This window comes from Ammospiza nelsoni, chromosome 1 (genome assembly GCF_027579445.1).
Source record: "Ammospiza nelsoni isolate bAmmNel1 chromosome 1, bAmmNel1.pri, whole genome shotgun sequence".
Taxonomy (NCBI): Eukaryota; Metazoa; Chordata; class Aves; order Passeriformes; family Passerellidae; genus Ammospiza; species Ammospiza nelsoni.
This window is the reverse complement of record NC_080633.1, coordinates 115,523,073-115,543,204: the sequence shown is the minus strand read 5'-3', so window position 1 is coordinate 115,543,204 and position 20,132 is coordinate 115,523,073. Positions and strand designations below refer to the sequence as shown.

General features: G+C 40.2%; 1 protein-coding gene across 2 annotated transcripts; it reads left to right on the top strand.

Annotated features, from left to right (window-relative positions):
* The first annotated feature begins 247 nt into the window (after positions 1–247).
* Positions 248–10,877, top strand: SDR16C5 (short chain dehydrogenase/reductase family 16C member 5). 2 transcript variants are annotated; one of them, XM_059485552.1, is made up of 8 exons: positions 248–353; positions 3,706–4,049; positions 6,602–6,733; positions 7,705–7,804; positions 8,587–8,731; positions 9,282–9,407; positions 9,979–10,106; positions 10,415–10,877. In XM_059485552.1, exons 2-7 carry the CDS (start codon positions 3,729–3,731, stop codon positions 10,070–10,072), a joined length of 918 nt encoding a protein of 305 aa, XP_059341535.1. In that variant the 5' UTR covers positions 248–353; positions 3,706–3,728; the 3' UTR covers positions 10,073–10,106; positions 10,415–10,877. The 2 variants fall into 2 exon arrangements, with proteins under 2 accessions (XP_059341535.1, XP_059341526.1); XM_059485543.1 differs by having other exon boundaries at positions 9,979–10,877.
* The last annotated feature ends 9,255 nt before the right edge of the window (positions 10,878–20,132 follow it).

The window sequence follows — 20,132 nt, the reverse complement described above, 5'->3', positions numbered from 1 at the left end:
CCCACGGCCGCCCGGGGCTGCAGCTCTCCTTCCCGGGGACGACCCCACAGCTCCGAGCCGGGCCCGCTCCCCCCGCCCGCTGAATCCCATCCCGGCGGCCGGCAGCCCCGGGCGGAGCGCGGACAGCGCCGCACGCCCAGCCCGGCCGAGCGGGCACCGGCCCTGCCCCGGGCATCCGCTCAGCCCCGCGCTGGGGCGGGCTGCCGGATAAAGGCAGGGCTGTCAGCGAAGGCAGGGCTGCCTGGCTCCGCCCCGCTCTGCTCCCTTCGCACCGCTCTCGCCCGCCCGCAGAGCCGCTGGGCCACGGTGGGCGGCGGTGGTTCCCTGTCTGTCCTCCAGGCCGGCAGGAGAAGGTACCTCCGGTGCTGGGGCGTTGTGGGCCGGGCGGGCGCTGGGAGACGGGACGGGACAGAACAGGACAGGGTATGCGGGCCGTATGTGGGAGGACCGAGGCCGTGGGCAGCCGGGCGCTACGGGGCAGTGGTGCGTCCTGGGCAGGCGGCCTGAGGGCGGTGAGCTGGGCACTGCTGCTTGTGGGCTTTCTTATGCTGCTGCTTGGGTTGGTAGGCGCGCTGTGCCAAGCCAGAGTAAGGTTATCCAGCATCCCCCGGGGGCTGAGGAATTTACTGCTGCGCTTGGGCAGCCTCAGCTACAGGACTGCTGTACTTCTGTGGGATCGCAGCTCTCCCGGTACAGTGAGAAAATTGCATCCTTGCCAAACGCCGCTCAGGTGATTGCGTGATCAACCTTTAGTCCTCCCACTAGCAAGGGTGGTGTGCGTTCAGCTGGCAGCCTCAGTCCTGGCTCTGATTCGGGAGCAGTGATGGTCTTTAAGACTCTCTCAGGTCTGCAAGAGCCTGTCGGTGGTGAGTGTTGGCATGTACCAACAAGTCTTTGCTGGCCAAATTATCTACACTCGAAGTCTGTCTGATAAAATGTGGCAGCAGTGCTCTGGCCACAGAAAGAAACAACTTTCCCAGGCATTGTCCTGGGGGAAAGTCTGTGAGAAGATCAAAGAAAAGAATGAGAAACAATTCTTACCTTCACTTGCTGCACGTGTTGTTGTGAACATGTGGAATGCGTTGTGGAGATTTGTTTAACAAAGGGTGGTTTCTTAATTAGCCAATGGTGATGGTGTTTGGATTGGTGCACCAGTTAGGTCCAGGTGTATCGTAACTGTCTATAAAAGCAATGGATTTCTTATTAATTAAATATATAATAAAGAGATTGATCAGCCTTCTGAGTGTCATGGAATCAATGCTAATTATTACCCAGCTGGGGGCCTGCAACCACAATAAAACGTAGAGCATCTGATAATTTCTCTACTGCATAAAAACACTCCACACTTATGTCTCTGTGGACAGAGGCATACTAAAAAAACAATACAAGGTATCAGAAGTGATTTGAGATATGTGCCAAAGGCCCCCTTGGCAAATTAACTTGTAAATACACTCCTGCTCACTTTAGTTGACAAACCAAAATTGGCCAGGTGAGCGGCCAATTTAATTGTCTGTATGGATATGCTTGGTTACAGTAGCTGGTTTAATTAGCAATACTGATGCATTGAGTGAGATTGGAGGCCTAGTCAGATTTGGGTTAGGGGAGAGATGTGGCTGTGGAAGTTAAGCATCTTGTTGAAAGATGCAGAGTTGATCTTCTAATAGGAAGTCTCCTGTGATCTGCATGCATAAACAACTCTGCTTCGTTAAGTGATAGGCATACTTTTCTGAAAGATCTAATGTGCCTCTGACCTATATAAGCTTAATTCTTACTTGAAGAATTACTGTCATAAATTTTCAACTGAGTTCAAATTGTGTATTGCCTCTGAAGGCAATTGCCTCACTTGGTTTTCCATAGGGATTAACTTAAACATCTTTATCTATGCCAGAGATACCAGTCTCCTTGCATGCAAATGGAGGGTTTTATGTTAAGTGCATTAAATTAGTGCAATCAGGTTAAATTCAGAAGCTGAATTTATTTTAAAGACTTTTTTCTTCTGTTTTAGACTCAACAAAGAACTTGGGCTTCCAAAAGCTGGCACATTTTTATGTGCATCGAATTTAATAACGTTTTTCTTTTATAACTCTATTTTTGCTTAGAACTGTAATATCTGTATAAATAAGAGAGCCTGTTATAGGAAATGCTAATATTGGCTCTAGAAAAATGTTTCAGTGCTGTTTTGGTATTTGTTTCACTTCTTACTGGAGTTACTGCCTCTGCACCCATTTTGTCACATTTTAATGAGAATGAAGAATAGAAAGTACTCAACAGGAAGCATTCACCCCCTGCCTTTGCCAGAAAGAACTTGTTTCCTGCCCACTACATCTGTGGCAAATGTTTTTTTCTGTTACCAGAACAGTTTTAAGATGTTCCAATGTTTCTACCAGAAAACTTTCTGAAATAACTAGCTCTGCTCTAGCAGAGGCCTGTTTCTTTTCAAGACTGGCCCATGTAGAAAACCTGAGGCTCATAGTAACACGTGTATGTTCACATGCTCAATTTCATGAACTTTGCTCAGAGTAGCAGAGACCCAAGTTACTTATCTCCTGGCACTTGTCAAACATGATTACCTATACACATGGATAGCAACGTTAACTAGGAGATGTAATCAGGCTGGGTATGTCTAAAGGTTGCTAAAGATGCTAAATGTCTAAAAGTGCTAAAGGTTGAAGTGTAGGTGCCAGCATGCTCTATCTTTAGCTGAGAAAGAAGATGTTATTGCTTCACAATGTTGTTAGTCAAAGATTAAAACCTGTTTTTAAGCAAGGATTAATTTCTTGCACAGCTGTTGTATGCTGGAAAATGAAATAACATTCCTCCAAGGATTTAAGGCCTGCTTGGTGTTGGCTTTACTGGGATGTGTACAGATTGTGATGTTAAACATGTACCTGAGATGGTATGATTCATGCCTATGGCATTTGCTTTATGAAGGGAGGTGAAGAGAAGAAACTCAACAGCTTTGCAGTGCATTGCCAAAGAGCTTTGTTCAACTGCAGAAGCAGGCTCTCCTCAATAATGGTACTACAGGTAGCTGAAAAGTCAGTAGTGACACACAGGTATTTACCTAGTGTGCTTTGGAGATTTACAAGCATATTGTCTTCTGAAGCTCCTTATACTCATGTTTTTTCAGCGTAATTGGGACTGTGACTTGTTCTGCATATAATTTCATGGTGACAGGGAGTGCCTATGAAGCAAAAAACATTGTGGTCCTAAAAGGAGAATTTTTCCTGACCTATAGCACTAGTGTGTGAGCACTGAAGTTCTTTAATTAAACCATAAGTTTTGATTTGTAGTTGTCATGCATTTCTGTTTGAGATGCTCAGTGGGCAGATTTTTATTAGTAGTAGTAGTATGTATTTATTTATTTTAGATTTTTGTCCACATTCTGTCAGAGCAGAGAATGAAACCTGTGGCATGAGGGATGGGGAATTTCTAAAGCAGATGAGGGCGGGTATTTCCTATTGCTGCTGAATGGTAAATGAATTGTATACTGCATCCTAGAGGAAAGTGGAAGCAACCTGGAGACAGAAACAGGACAAATGGATTACATATGCAGGTGTATGCCTGTATATTTCTTTGAAACAATACTCAAAAGCAGGGTGGAGAATATTTAGAATGGATCTGAAAATGTTTTTGCATTGTTGACGTTTGTGTTTTCTCTATGGTTTACCCTATCTGGTAAATGTTTTGGGTTTTTTTAATCAGATATCTGAAGAAATAGCCTGAAGATGAACTTCTTCCTGGAAACATTAAAAGTGATTGTACTTCTTGTTTACTACTTACTGGAGTCACTGGTGTTCTTGGTTGTTCCTGTACGGAAGAAGAATGTTAGTGGTGAAATCGTATTAATAACAGGAGCGGGAAGTGGCATTGGAAGACTCTTAGCGGTGAAGTTTGCCAGCCTTGGAGCCACGGTGGTCCTCTGGGACATTAATCAAGAGGGGCTCAAATGCACAGTAGGACTGCTCAAGGAAAAAGGAGCAGGAAGAGTACACTCTTATGTCTGTGACTGTAGCAAAAGACAGGATATCTACAGAGTAGCTGACCAGGTAAAGTATATTTGTGGCTTTGACATTATTCCAAGATGAGTGCAAGCATGGGTGTAAGATGCATGAGTAAGTTTTCTAGTGGATTCAAAGCAAGAGATTACAGTTAATTAATTCTGAATGTATTGCTTCCTATCTATTTCAAGAATTCTTGATTTTAGAGTTGACTTATGTATCTCTATTCCTTAAAAAATAAAAAGAGCTGGCTCTTTTTTTCAGTAGCTCATTTTAGCTGAGTAGCTTCTTATTTATTCATTCAATGACCAAGCAGGCCCTTAATCGTGAAGTGCGGAAAATCAATTTATTGAAGCTAAAGCAGTATTTCAAGTTCTGGCAGCCTTTTACCAAAAGACCATACATTGTAAAAAGGATTAACTGCTTAGGCAATTTTCACATATTTCCATTGCTGTGAAGAGATTTTGGCAGACTTACTTTATCTGAATTAATAAATGTATCTTGATGTCTTAAATACTTTCATTTTTGAAGAGCTTTGTAAACATAGCATGTGGTTAAATAATTTGGGCAGACTAGCAGTGTTGCCAAAAGCTAATATTGTTAAACAGTTTCAAGTCTAAGAACCTGTTCTCATTCACTTAAAATTTGCTAATCTTAACTGTTGAACTAAGAGATTTCCGCAGTGTGTCTTGCTTGGGGATGATTTTTTTTAATAAAAAGTTCAGCTGTCTTCAGGAACATCTTTTGGTTGAAGTAATGTTTTATTGCTCTTTAAGAAGCTCTAGCTTTCTGTCTTTTTCTGTCTGTGCAAAAATGACTATGATAGGCTTTCTGATACATGAAGCTTGTGTATGAATTGCAGCTCATTAGAGGCTGGTGCTATTGGTTTTGTATTCCAGTAATGCTGATCAGCTTTGGTCCCCCTTGCAGCTGTTAGACCAGCTGAGCTGGACATCTGCTGTCCTTGCAGAGAAGTTGCATGTCTCTCCATAGGCCTGTAGCTGTGCTTCCTATTGAACTGGGAGAGCTGGAGGAGGAATATTGTAGTGTGAAGGATACTGGAATGAAGCAGATGAAAATTAACCTTTAGGTTTGAGAACTTGAATTGAGGGCTAGCACTCTGGGCCCATGGAGAAAAGCAGTGGCTGAGCCACACTGGTGAAACTTGAAAAAGAGAACTGAGTGTAGATTTGTGTGACATGGGTTCAGGATGATGCAAACAGAGCTTGCAGGAACAAAGAAGTTGCGGTAGGGTCCAGTGTGTGGTCCCTCACTTAAAACCTTTTGTCAGCAGTTCAGCAACTCAGATTCATTAATAATGCTCATGCTAATCTGCATGGAAGAAAACACCTTACTACCATTATTTCAGAAATGTCATGTCCTGCTGATGATGTAGAATTATCCAATCTTACCAGTTTCAAAAACACTTTAGTACAGGTGGTGCTTGGTGCCACTGCTTAATTCATGCAGCGTAGTAGACTTTGGTTCTTAGTGTTCATATCTTTGGGAGATATGACAGCATGGTTCCAGGTCCTTTTTCCTCTTCTGGTGATTCAGCTTTATGCAGGCTTGGAGTTTTGCAAGACTATGGTCTTGCAAACTAAATTTATGCTGGTAGGGCAGGATGTGTTTGAAAATTTTGCTCCCGATAAACAGTTTTATAGCCAAAATGAAATGTATGTGGATCTTTAATATGTGCTTCATCAGCCACACAGAGACAGCATGAAAAAGTTACTTCAGTAGGAAGAAAACCAAAAGGTTCTTCGTGTATCATGTCATTGTTTCTTTCCTGTACCAACAGATGAAGGACAGCCTTTTGGCTATTAAAACCGATAGCTTAAAATTTATTTCTAATGTCTCTATTCCAGAAGTACCCAACTCCTAAAGCTTAGTTAAAAAAAATAGACAAGATTAGAGCAATTTTAAGGAATACGAGGAAGTTGAACTAGAATAAAGGATAGGTGATAAATTATTCTTTAATTCTTCGCTGTGTTACCCATTTCATTTTTCCCAGGTAGCTCAGATCAATGACTTGTATCTCAAATTCTGTTTTAAATACGTTCATTCTCCTTTGGAGAGCTGACATAATATCTTGCAATCAGCTGGCCTACACTTGTTCTCTCAAATGGGTCTGTTCATGAAGGCTCTCAGTCTGAAGCTAAAATGAAAACTGTACCTCCTCTTACTGAGTTTAATGTATATGTATTATTTCTTAGCCAACTTAATTTCTGGGGTAGAGCGTACCAGATTCTAGTCCAGAATTACTATTTAGTTTTAAGATGTGTTTACTGTAGAAAAATACTTGTTGTATTAGTTAAGCTTTCTCCATTGAAGACTTATCTGGAACATTTGTCCTCAGAAACAGAGGTGCTGAAAGCAAAGCTTGTGTGGAGCTGTTGAGCTCCACAAATCTGAAGAAAATCTGTTTGAGAGCTCACATTTAAAAAGGCATCAGGTGAGACTGCAAGAACCTGAGGTGTTTGGATCCATAACAAGTTCAACTTATTTAAATGTGTAATATTTCTGTTAAGTTTTCATCAATAATACTTGGGAAGAATGTCTGGATTTATTGCACATTCTCTTGATGCTTTTTGTTTTAGGTTAAAAAAGAAGTTGGTGATGTCAGCATCTTGATCAACAATGCTGGTGTTGTAGTTGGGAAGAGATTTCTTGATTCTCCAGATTCACTTGTAGAAAAAACCATGGAAGTGAACATAATGGCACACTTCTGGGTAAAACCTGTATTTTGCATATACATACTAAGACATCCTTTTAACATGTTTTCAATGTATTTTGCCTTTTAGAATTGAGGAAAACATATAGATGTCTTTGGAAGTTCAGTCAGAAATTAGACAAGAAAGTATTTATTTGCTCTGGAGTGGGTCAAATTTTTTTTAAAAGCGTGGAAGAATGGATTCTTTGGGAATCTCTAGTGTAGGCAGGTAGAAGCACTTCACATTTAGAAATTCTCTTAAGAACTGAAGTCCACCATCTGCTAAATTCTGAGGCTAGACATAAGTCAGTGTCTCATTATTAACTGACATGAAGCAGGCCCATGTTAATAGTGGCTGCCCCGAGAAATGTTCAGTTCTACTTCAGTTCTTCTGTTCTGTTAATGTTCTAGTTGTTCTGTGGCTGTGATAATTCCAGTAAGAAACACACACATTGTGATAATCCTCTTGATAATAAGTGAAGCTTTTGTCCAGAATGAGTAACCTGGTGTGCATTTTCTTCCTTTCAGTGAAGGCTGGTCACCTATATGGTGCTTCTATCATAAAGAATTGTATAAAAAATATTCAATCATGTGTCAGTTTATTTAGAAATAAATTTAATCATAAAGATGTAATGAATTTAACGGAAGGAAATCTTTGCCATTTCACAAAATTTGCAGTGAGCACTTAATTCTCATTTGAAAGAAACTTCATGACTAGATTAAGCCATATATTTAGCTTTCATCAAGTTACCATCTGTCTTGGGTAGTACAGGTAGGGTAGGAACTCGCCATTTAAATGGTTGAAGCTTGGAGTTCAAACAACATGCAGTTCAAGCTCCACATACATACACACATCTTTCCACAATGGAAGGGGAAAGCTTATTTAATCTGTTGGGAGAATTTCTCTAAAACCATCAAACACCTTCAAAATATTGTGGCGTGTAACTTACTTAGTAAAATGTTACATTGCAGCTCTGATTTACTTTGCAGACTTACAAAGCCTTCCTCCCAGCAATGGTTGCCGCCAACCACGGGCACTTGGTTAGCATAGCAAGCTGTGCAGGACTCTGTGGAACCAGTCAGGCTTCAGGTAGTGTATTGAAGAGGATTAAAGCTAATATTAATTGAAGTAATTAATTTTATTTTAAACTGTGCAGCCAATATCTATGGGGGGGAAAAAAACCTAACTTATTTTGAATTTTTGGATCTTTCCATAGAGTTAAAGCCAGTAGTCAGACTTTCAAAACAGCTGCCTTTAAACAGATCATTTCTTTGCAAAGCATTTTCCAGAAGCTCAGCAGTGCTGTGAAACAAATTTTTCTGCCAAGGCAGAAGGATCTAGAAGCCATATAGAGCTTTGGAAGCTGAGAATCTCAGTGTTGTTAAAATTTACTTGCAGGTTTCTGATAGGAGAGAGGCCACATTAGATTTAGAGGGAGCTCAGAAGGCATTTCTGGAATATGTATACAAAGAGGGCAGAATATGAAATAAGGTGACATAGCAGTAAAAGAAATCTAGCTCCAAGAGAGTTTCAAGTTGAAACCACATTAGAGAGTCTTGAAAATGTGAGTTTGAGGCATAACAAGTGAGTGCATGGATTTAAAGAAAAAATGGTAGAAAAACAATTTCATTTACCATTGTTCGTAGAGAGTGAGAAAATGGTAGCAGAGATGTCATGAGAAACTCTGTTTGCCAGTCTAGAACAACAGTTGATTTAGGAGAGGAAAGAAGAGGAATGAATCAGATCAAAAGCAAATTTTAACCTAATCCTGAAAACCATTCCTATTCTGATGTGAAGTGGTTTAGTATTAGACAATAAAGTTTAATTTTTAAATTTAAATATTTAACTGCAATTAATGTTTTATTTTACAGATTACTGTGCAAGTAAATTTGCAGCAGTTGGTTTTGCAGAGTCAATTGATATAGAGATGAGAAGTCTGAGAAAGACTGGTGTTAAAACCACAATTGTGTGTCCTTACGTCATAAACACGGGAATGTTTGATGGTGTTAAATCCAAGTAAGTAAACTCTTGTGAGGTTTTTATGAAAGTTGCATTTTTAGCATGTTATAAATCCTTATTTCCTTTATAAAAATCATGAGCCAGGCTTTTTTCTGCTTGTATTGTTTTTAAGACTTCAGATGGGTGTTATCCAGTGACTGGGCAACTCAAACGGCCTAGGTACTTTACTATTCATTTAAGCTGAAATGTGAAACGTAATTGGTGTCCTTTCCTTTGCAGAAGCCAAATGCTCCATTTGTCCTCTCTGGTTTCTAAACCCCCATTCTCCTCCTGAAATTGATGATATAGCTTTGCTCAGTATGCATGTATAATGACAAAGTTTGGGAGCCAAATACAAGTCTGGTGTGTCCTAATGGTTTTGTCTTATGAGAGGTCATACAGGGGAGAAATAATCATGTCCACTCACTCTAACATACTGAAGATTCTGTTGTTCTTAGGACTTGTGGTATTTATTTCTTTTTTTAGTTGAATAACTGTAAAATTGAGATTTCTTTGAAGAAAATGTGAATCCAAAGCAATTTGTATGATAGCAATAAATATTTTTCAGGTGGCCACGTTTAATTGCTAATCTGGATCCAGAGTACGTGGCCGAGAGGATAGTCAGTGCTGTTCGGCAGAACCAAGAAGTTGTGCTTATGCCACGCATCGCTTATCTTTTACTTTTTTTAAAAAGGTAAGTTATATTTCTTTTCCCATCTCTCTTTTCTGTTTGGGGATTCTTAAAGTATAAAAGAAGTTTCTACTTGCTGGTTTGAATTTTCATTAAGTTATGCACATTTTTGGAAGGGTTTTGTTTGTTTGTGTCTGTGGGTTCAGTCTACCCTTGGGCCATAGAACAATGGCAGAAATGTCTAACTGTGCCTTTCTGACTCCACTGGGGGGCAGTTTTACTGGGGGCTGTAGAGACCACCTGCTTCTCCATAACTGCAGTCAGAGAATTATCGGTTGGAAAAGACCTCAAAGATCACCGAGTTCAACTGTAAATCCATCTGGTGTCTTGCTGTAGCATTTGGGCACTTTTGACTCTGTTGCAAGCCAGGCTGGAATACTGATCTGTCTATAACTCAGGTTGCCAAATGAGTGTAAAAGATATTTTGAGAGGACCAGTGGGTCTGTATTCTAAAGAGTATACTGCCTAATACTACCAGTTTTAGCCAGGTTAAACTAATTCTGTGATAAAACTGCACAACTCTTCTGATATCTCTTTGTTTCTTCTTGTCTTCTTCCATGTCCCTACCTTACAGCTTCCTACCAGTGAAAGCAACAGTTCTCCTTTTAGACTACTTTGGACTCGATGATATGATGAATACCTTCAAAGGTCGACCAAAGAAGGAGTGAAAAAGCACAAAATTCAGAGACCAGCAGCTCTAAAGTGGGTGTTGAAGTTAGTTAAAGGTGGTGGTGGGAAAAGTTTGCTTCACTAACAGCTGTGAACTTTGGGTGCCTCATTTCTCAATAGTAACAAGATTTTTAAGAGTTGCTTTTTAACTGGCTCTTAATCAACAGTTTTCATCTGAAGTATTGTTTTTGAATTGTTTTCTTTTCACCTCATTATGAAAATACATTAATTGAACTTATTTGCCTTGGTTTATAACACCTTAAAAGGGGTCCTGCATCACAAACCAATAACTGGCAACTCTGGGGGGAAGAAAAGACCAAGAAACCACATGTATTTAGCAGGTATTCAGAAAAGCCTGTAGTGGATCTGACTTCTTGCTGCCATTCAGTGAACCATGAGGATGAGCTGTACTGCTGGTGCCATTACCATTCCCTGGTAAGCTGAAGAATTCACGAATTTCCTCAAACAACAGATTGTAACTCTTACAAATGGAAGTTTTGGGAGATTAAAAATACACACTGTGTTGGTGAAAAAAAACAGTTACATTTATTAATTTTTGGAGGTGTGATCTCTCAACTCACAGATGACAATGGATGTTGGGACAGGGATAGGGAAGGATATGTAAATTAAGATAAACTAAGCAATTGTGCTGCTAATCTACTTTGTGCCTAATTTATTTTAAAAGCTAATACTATGACTGCAACTTTGTAACAGAAGTCTTTGTATCTTTTAAGTACAGTATTTTAAGAACTATTTTAAATTGTCACCTCCTAAAAAGAATAAATTTGTATTTATAAAGCATGAGACTGCCAGTCTAGGTGGGCTGTTCAATGTCTCATCAAAAGAGACAATGAACTACTAAAAGCAAGGGTGTTGTGTTGTATAATAGGGGTTTCTCTTGGGATTGTTTCAGAAAAGAATGATGTTGACAGAACTGAATGGTATCATTACAGCCATCCTTTGATGTTTTGCTTCTCTGGGTTGGGTGACAGACTGCCTTGTGTCTACAGAGACTTGGTTTACTTTCCCTTTACTCTTAGGACTGTCCATTTATTTTGAGCATATGCTGTGGAGGTGTTGTCCTTTTTGACAATGGATGCTTAGAAAGCTACTTTGACTTTTTGTAATCCAAAACAAGAAAAAGGAAGCTTATGTGTACATCACTTCTGTACATGCTAAGTCCACTTCATCTCACAGTTCTCTGCTAGCAATTGATATAGTAATTGGAACAGTATGGAGAAAAGGGGGACTTTTTTAATGGGGAGTCTTTTTTTTCTTTCAATGATGGCCTACAAACTATCTTAATTTCCCTTGACTATACAAATAGTAAGGTTTATTAGCAGAGAAAGGTTCACATAGAGCTACTTTACTACTCTACTGATGAGCAAGAAACACAGAGTAAAACAAGTGTGTTAAAAATCACCTTACCTTTATGATGGATTTATGAGAGCTAGAGTTCAGAGTGATGAACAAAAGATTTGTTTCAATCTCCTTTCAGATCTTCAGCTTCTCTTCCTCAAAATTTTTACTCATTTTACAGTACACCTCAGGAAACAGAAGTTAACCAAGTAAAAGAGATTGTCTCAATGTGCAATCCGTGCACACATTGCAGTGTTCACAAATTCTACCACTAATGACTATGTGGTGTATCTGTGTCTTCAGCCTCCTCACCTTTTTATACTAACAGAACATACTTTTCCCTCCTGAAGCAAAGGGGAAAAGTGAGCTCTGCATATGAACACTATGAGTATCAAACTCCAGCTCTAGTGAGAGCAAGTAGCTTTTCATTTTTAGTGTCTTTGTGAACACCTTCTCTTGAGGAAAATTAGAAGCAGTAAGTCTGGCAGTAGGATTTGGGGATTTTCAGCAGGTTCATGTTTGCCAAAGCCCTAGGAGAATTTTACCTGAAAATCTGTGCCAGATAAATACATCTCCATGGAATTTTCCCACAGAATCAGTAGAAAGGACCTGTGCTCAATTAAGTTTTGTGTATCTCTAAGGTTGGAAACTCTACAACCTCTCTGGGTAACCTGTTCTAGTGTTTTTTCACACTCTGTTTAAAAATGGATAAATGAAAATTATGTGTAAATTCAATGTACTTTATTTCATGTCCTTTCAGAGGATACCACTAAGAGTCCGAGTTTGCATTTCACACCTTCCTTTTAGGTACTTATACACATTGGGGCTCAACCTTCTCTCAAGACTAAGCAGTCCCAGAAATCTCACCCTCTCCTTGTATGGCAGGTGCTCCAGTATCTTAGTTATCTTTGCAGCCCTTCACTGGGCTCACTGCGTATATGCAAAAACTAGTTACGAGCATATTCATCTCTCTCAGAGACCAATTTCTGTACTAGACTGAGCATGCATAATATGTCATACAGAGCTTCAGTAGAAAATCTCTGCTTGCTAGCTGTCCTAGTAGGAGTACACAAATAATGGCTTTTACATAAATGTGCTGCTACCACATTAAATATTGTGGTCACTGGTAAATTACATCAGGTACCTGGAGGATAACAGCCTGTCCTGTGGTGGTTTTTATCTCCTATGATGGCATGACAGATGTGGAGTTGTATCCTGGAGGTCAAACAGCACACATCCTTCCCCTGTGTTCAGGAGGTTGCTTGGAGTGAGTGTTTGGATCTTCTTATATCTGAGATGTAAATGTCTTAAGATAAAAGGTGGCTTACTTCCAGCATAACAATGATCTTGACTGATTACTTTCCTAATGCCAAAAAAGAGTCTTTCCGTCTGCTCTCAACAAGAAAACTCATGGAAGGATCACTGTGGCAGCCAAACAAGAAGATAAAACTTAAAAAGGAGGAGCATTTCATTTGTGACATCATAATGTCTGACTGCTGGACAATATATCAGGCAGCTCCCACAAAAGAATTGTTGGTTTCATGGCCACTGCCTGAAATTTTAAATAGTCTCTCCCAAAGAATGACTGTCCCAAATTTGACTGGGATGGCTGCATTAGCCTAATAATAATGTTTATGGTGATCCAAAAGCAATCCATAGTATTTTATGGCCTGCTATATTTCTATTTCATGTGGGATCATATTCCTGTGGTAGCAGAAATCATGCTGTCCCCTAATGCTTCAAAATACAGAGAACATAGTGCCAAGAAAAATTAACTTGATTAAATCCTCTGAACAAGATTGAGAAGGAAGGCAAACAAAAAACCAGCAGCTGAGATACAAGCTCCATTATTATTTTATGAATTTGGAATTCATTCCCAGAAGCTGTGTGCACCTGCCTGGAATCTGGTGTTCATGGTGGTCTGTTGTCATTTTAGGAAGGAGCCAAGCAGGTACCTCTTCTCTGGTAACTTTGTTCGGTTGTTCTTCCAAAGACACCAGTGTGCACTGCATAGTTTGCTGAGCAGCTGTTCAAAGCCATAGGCTTTGTAAAATAAGCATTTCAGCAAAATAACTTGGCTTCTCTCACTGACTTTTTCTTTGCTGTGGCAATCAAGAGAAATTATTTTGGATCCACAGTTCCCAGATATTCTAGGAAAATGCAGGATTCCTGCCCCTCAGGTGACACTTTAATACATGTTATCAATGCCTCAGTGTGTGGGGCAGCACTACAAGCAGGGATTTTTGTCCACTCACTGCATTACACACTTTCTCTCTAGTCTTGGGTGTCTCCAGCTTGATGATATTTTCTCTGCCTTTCAAAGCCTCCAAGCTAACAGCCTGAGGTTCTGTGAGAACCTCATAGATAGCCTGTGGCCTATGGCTGAAGAAAACATAGCTCTGCCTAGGGAAGAGAAGTGGAAAAAAATCCCACCTTCTTCCTTTGCCCTTGGCAATAGCACACTAGGGAGATGAGTGCCCTCAGGATTGCAACAGAGATGTTCAAGACAAATATGTGACAAGGACAGAAGTTCTATGCCAAGGTGCTCTGTGTTGTTGCAGCTCCTGGGTAGTTACTGCTTGATTAAAACAAACCTTGGCTCTTGGTACAGCTGTGTTGAGAAATTTCACACCTTATCCAAGGTCAGGCATAACTACATCTAAGGAAACATTATTCTGTAGGACTTGTAGTGGAGTAGTCTTCCACAATCCCTGCCCCAGACGGATGAACCCTAAGACATTGTTACACTTTTGTCTCCCCACCTCTTGGGGTCCAGAGGCAGCAACCCCAGCTTTGGCACAGAAAGAAGAATCAACAGAGCCAGAGCATGAGCAGTAGCAGCAACCCTGTCAGCACATGCCACCAACAACAATTACAGAGGTCCTTGCTGAACAAGTTTGGCCTGTTAGTACCATGAACTTCATGCCTAGAAGGTGCCATAGTCTAGGCTACCTGGGTGATGGTGCAGTCCCCCTGGGCAGGTATCTGTATCATCTCTGTTAACTGTATTGCTGTAAAGGCAGCTTGCTCAGAGATTAATGCAAGGTGATATATGATAGCTGAGGAATCTCTTGAGCACATGGTCTTTAATGCTTGTTCCCCAGAAATGGGAATTCTTGTTGGAAGGTTAACATGGAAGGTCTTCTCTATATTAATTCTAGAAAACACACTTTGCATTATTCATTGTCTGTGTATTTCTGTCATGATAATGATGATTTACCCTGAAGCACACTCACACAATGCACCATGCACAGCTAATAAAGCTACAAAACTGATTTGAATCATGCTACAGCTATTGCAGAATGTCCTACCTGTGTTTTGGGGAGCTTCTAACAAATTAAGAGAAAGCTGTCAATTCCAAGTAATCACATCAAGGGTGTTGTATCAAGAAGGAGCAAATATCACTAGAATAGCCAGGTGAAGTGCTTGTTTGCAGTGTTTCCTTCAGCAAGTATGTAATTTCTACCCTCTGGTATTTAGTTGGTCTCTAACAGAGGATGGGAGTAATTGTCAATGTGCCTAGTTGAAATTTCTGTGTTAAAATTTCCTCAAAAAAAGGAATACCAAGTTAATCCCACCAAAAAGAAAATAAAAGTACTTGAAGCAGGCAGAGCCTGCTGTAGCAATTATCTCCACCGGCAGCAAGAGGCAGAAATCTGTTTCCAACCTTGCTCCTGAGCCAAGGGCTTGGAAGACAGCTCTGAAACTAGTTTATTCAACCTTTATTTTTTCCACGTTGACAATGAAATGTCTGACTGCCCTCTTTCATGCTTTTTAGATCCAGATATTTTTATCTGCAATGACATTTATTACAACATTTTAGGGATTATGGATTGGTCCTTAGCATTCAGATAATTGAAAAAACGCAGTATCTTTCTTTTAATTTGTGTATGATTGTAACTCTGCCTGTCTAAATGGGTCAGGTTTTCAGCTCCCATTCAAAGGGGAGAGAGCACTTAAACAATCGCTTCGCATTCAAGAAGTAATGTCCTGACATCTGCTTTTTCCTAGATTTGGAATGAGGCAGCTAGATTTGTTGGAAAATAACCACAGTATCCAAAATGGAAAACCCCCTTAGAAAAGAAGACTGGAGGAGGGATAAAAAAACTGAGGAACTTTAATTCTCCAGTTCAAATGAGAATCCACTAAATATATGGAAAATGCAAGAAAAGAGGGAAGGTTGATATTGGTGATATTGTTGATGAGTAATTAGTTGGTACATGGTCTCAATAGGGGTAGGTTTGCATTGTGTCTCACAAGCAAGGTATTTTGTAAAACGATAAGCACTTCAGAAGAGTGGAATATAGGATATATATGAACATATCTATATATGCACACTTCAGTTATACATATATGAAGTATAATGTTTAGATTTTGTTTTGATTCTGCATGCACAGAGGTATAAAGAGGCAGACAGGAAGGTTTCCAAGCCTATCCCCTTTTAAAAGTATTTTCAACTAGTTTTTACAATTTAGTATACTGTAGCAGGTTTGAGATTTACATCTGAAGCCAGGTAGTGACTTGTCTGTCAGATGAAATAATCTCTTATCACAAGCATTTTATGGAGTAGCACCCCTGACTGCTAGGAACCTAGACTAAGGAGACAGTGGCATATTCACAGCATTTATTTTTATTCAGCCAGCCACAAGCCTAGCCATTTTAATATTTTTTTTCAGAACATGGCATGTAAACAATAGATTTTTCACATCCACAGGAAGAGCTGTTGCATTATTTCCAGTGTGAAGGCCTGTCCTGTATTATTCTTTTCTATGTATATGCTTTTTTGTTTTGTTGTATTACAGCAGAAAAAGCCACAAAGACATACCCAGAGTATCTACCTGTGTTCTTCACCTGAGTTATAGATTGATTTGTTTGGGGTTTTTTCTTTTTAATAGTGTTGTCTTAAAATCCAGAAAGTAGCAGTAGAAGTCCAAGGAGATCAAGAGAACAAGCTAAGGGATAACTTCAGGATTCATACCAATTCTTTTTCTGAGGGTTTTGAAGGAGACAGAGTAGTGCAATAAATTATGCCTTTGCAACCAAATACAAATTCTCATGACTATGTTGAAGCATGTGAGCTTGCCACTCTGAAATCCAGGAAATCACCCCAAGGAAATCTACAATGTCCATTCTTACATTCCTGCATGTAAACCATTAAAGCTTCTGTGGTGGTTAATGAAGTTCAGGATTCATTAGGGCTTCACCCCTGTGTATTCCATTAAAACTGTTTCAGGAGACATTCTGCCAGAGGACTGGTCTCTGGATTTTATACACCTACTAATATTTTTAGGATATTTTCACATTAATAGATGCAATAATATTTTAAACTGTAAACCAAATATAATCTGAATAAAGAATGAATTGAGGAAGGGACTTAGAAAATGTGGTAACTAAAATAGTCTTTTCCAGAGACTGGGGTCAAAGAGTGCTAAAATCTTGTATTTTTTCCTAAATGGGAAAATAAGTATCCTTTTTCTTTCCCCATTGTAAGCAGGCAAGAATTTTTTACTTTTTTTGGGATGCATTGATATCTGCGAATTAGGGGCAGAATGGCCCTGCATCTTTCATCAAGCAAATAGTCAGGGCACTGCGTCAGTAGTGACTTAGTAGCACTTCAACATTTCTGGAAATTCCTTGGCTTTTATCCTGTTGCCACTCCCTAGCTGGACTGTAATGAGACTTGGATGGAAAATTTTAAGAACCTTTGTATTTTGCCTGCATGGAGAAAGGACTGCTATAAACTGACTACTGTTACCTTGGATATTTTTAGAGATTAGCAGAGTTGATTGATTGTAACTAGACTATAGTCTCTTAACAAAAGTAATTGTCTTAGAAGAAAAAGATAAATACCTATAAACTTGCACACACATATGTGTTAACTTTAGATTACAGTTAACATAATGTAAATAGTTAGCTTCAGTGGTATGGAGACTTCCAACATTAAAGTGGCTGATGGTTTGAAAAGAAATTGAGGTAGAAAGACAAAACAAAGGCAAATCACAGTCAGTACAATGCTGATAATAATTGTTTGTAGTTAAGATTTGTGTATGCTCTGATGCAGCTAAGAACACAGAATTTAGCAGTGGCTTTCCACTGAGGCTGGAATGGGATTAGAGTGGGCAGCACTTGGGGAGTGTGCACCCTTGCATTTGCTTTTCTGCATATATATGGATATTTGCGTTCTGCATGAGGTGATGTTTTGGATCACTAGTTCTGTGTAAGAACCTCAAATAGCACCAAGTCCAATGTCTGCTATTCCAGACAATAGACTGTTTTTTAACATTACTAATGTGGAATCCTCATAGGAAAATACATGAAGGAATGCCTTTGATTAAACCCTTATCTGTTTTTCAAACAATATGCTCATCATAAGACTAGTTTGAAGGCTTATTGAGAGATTATATGAGCAAACCTGGTTTATACTGGGATTCTGCCACATCCTTGGATCTTCCCCCACAAAATATTAATAACATCAGACTTGTTCCAAAAATAAGAATTTATAGAGATTGACTTGTTTGTTTACCTTGTCCTGAACCCTCTGGCTTTGCCACAATGAGAAGTTACACAGATATGTAACTTCAAATAGTCCTTTTTTGGCTCTGTTTTCTCCACCCTACATGACAGGGAATTTACCCATCATTGTGCAGTCGTTGGTTTGAAAGAGGGTTTTGGCTCAGAAGATGCTGACAAAGATGATGATACGAAATACCTGTTGGGAAAGAGTGACTGGGGTAACCATCTAAACAGGAGTCATGACACTGCTGTTCTCCACATGCTGGTTCTTCCTTAGGGCCACAAGAGAGCCTTGGGGATGATGTCCTCACAATGTCTGCTCATCAGCAGGGGCAGCTGGTGCTGCTGTTGCTGAGAACAGGCTGCTGGCATATACACTACTACTGTACACTGTACACTACTACTGCCTGTCCAGGCTGGGCAGAGTGGCTGGAAACCAGCCTGGTGGAAAATGACCTGGAGGTGCTGGGCAACAGCATCTGACCATAAGCCAGCGTGTTCCCAGGTGGCCAAGGAGGCCAGTGGCATCCTGTATCAGCAGTAGTGTGGCCAGCAGGAGCAGGGTAGGGATTGTCCCCATGTACCCAGCACTGGTGAGGCCACACCTTGAGTCCTGTGTTCAGTTCTTGGCCCCTCAGATCAGGAGGGACATTTGGGTTCTGGAGCATTTCCAGAGGAAGGCAACAAAGCTGGTGAAGGGTCTGGAGCACAAGTCTGGTGAGGAGTGGCTGAGGAAGCTGGGGCTGTTTAGCCTGGAGAAAAGGAGGCTCTGGTGGGGCCTTATTACTCTCTGCAATTACCTGAAAGGAGCAAGGTGGGGAGTTGGCCTCTTCTCCCAGGTAACAAATGTCAGGATGCGAGCACACAGCCTTAAGCTGTGCCAGGGGAGATTCAGGCTGAACATCAGGAGGAACTTTTTCATAGAAGGGATTGTTAAGCATTGAATGTCCAGGGAGGTGATAGAGTCACCATCCCTGGCAGTGTTTAAAGAAAGACTGGATGTGACAGTACCATGGTCTAGTTGACATAGTGGTGTTTGGTCATAGGTTGGATTCAGTGACCTCAGGGGTCTTTTTCAAGCTAAAAGATTCTTTGACTATTAAGGTGAAGAAGATACCAACACTGAATAAAATAGTCAAAAAGGCGGATTGTTCGCGTAAGTTAAAAATTATTGTAATAAACTAACATTGGTTTGTATCATCTCTCAAACAGTCTCACTTGTAAAAGACATTTAGACTTGCCACATAGTGACAATAAGTTTTCCATGTTTTTCTCCCAAGCAGCTGCTTGGACATGTAGGGACGTAGAGCCTGGCAGCTTTCCATGTGTTTTTTAGTTTTCCTTTTCTCCACCACCACCAATCCAGTAATTTGAAGTAGCAAGATTTCAGAAGGATTTACCTCTGAAATAGACCTCAGACCCCATATATTTTTCTGGAACAATCTCCCTGGTTGGAATATTCCCTTATTTTCAGGTCACCAATAGGAAAACAGTGAAACATCCCTTAGGAGCATTTCTCCAGTTACTTTGTACATGAGCCATTCACCAGCTGGTTGTCTCATGAAGACAGCTTTTGAGCAATGCCTATGAAAATCCCTATCATGAATAAACAGTTGCACAAGGAAGTTTTTTAGCAAGCAAGATTTCAATAGGCATTTCTGAAATCACAGTAGTATCTGTGCAGCCTCTGCTAGCAGCAAATCAAGATGTGCCAGCACAAAAGTTCTCCCAGCTGCAGAGGATTATTTTCTTGCCAGTCTGCCTTGACAGTTCACTGTTGCTTGAGGAACTGCAGCCAAGCCAACACTTTCAGCACTTCAGCAGGTGATTCACCAGCAGCTGAGTCATCCCTGTCCAAAGCTAGCACATGCAAAACCCAGGGAGGGGTGGGCGGCTGGGGAAGGGAAGCACAATGAACCTTTCTCCACTAATTCATGCCATCTGGGAATGACAGCCCATAGGCCTGCAGCTTTGTTTGCCAAACATTGTTTACAATTTTTATTATGAAGTCCATAGGGAGGGAGACTTAATTTTATTTAACAGTTCATCATCATTACACAAACCGTTGTTCTGGGTTTAGCTTCAGAAAACAGGAAGCAATACTCATGATTAGTTAGTCAGACTTCTTTTTTTTGCAGGCTTTTGTTGTTAAACAATTAGATGGGAAAATTGGAATTGAAGTCACTG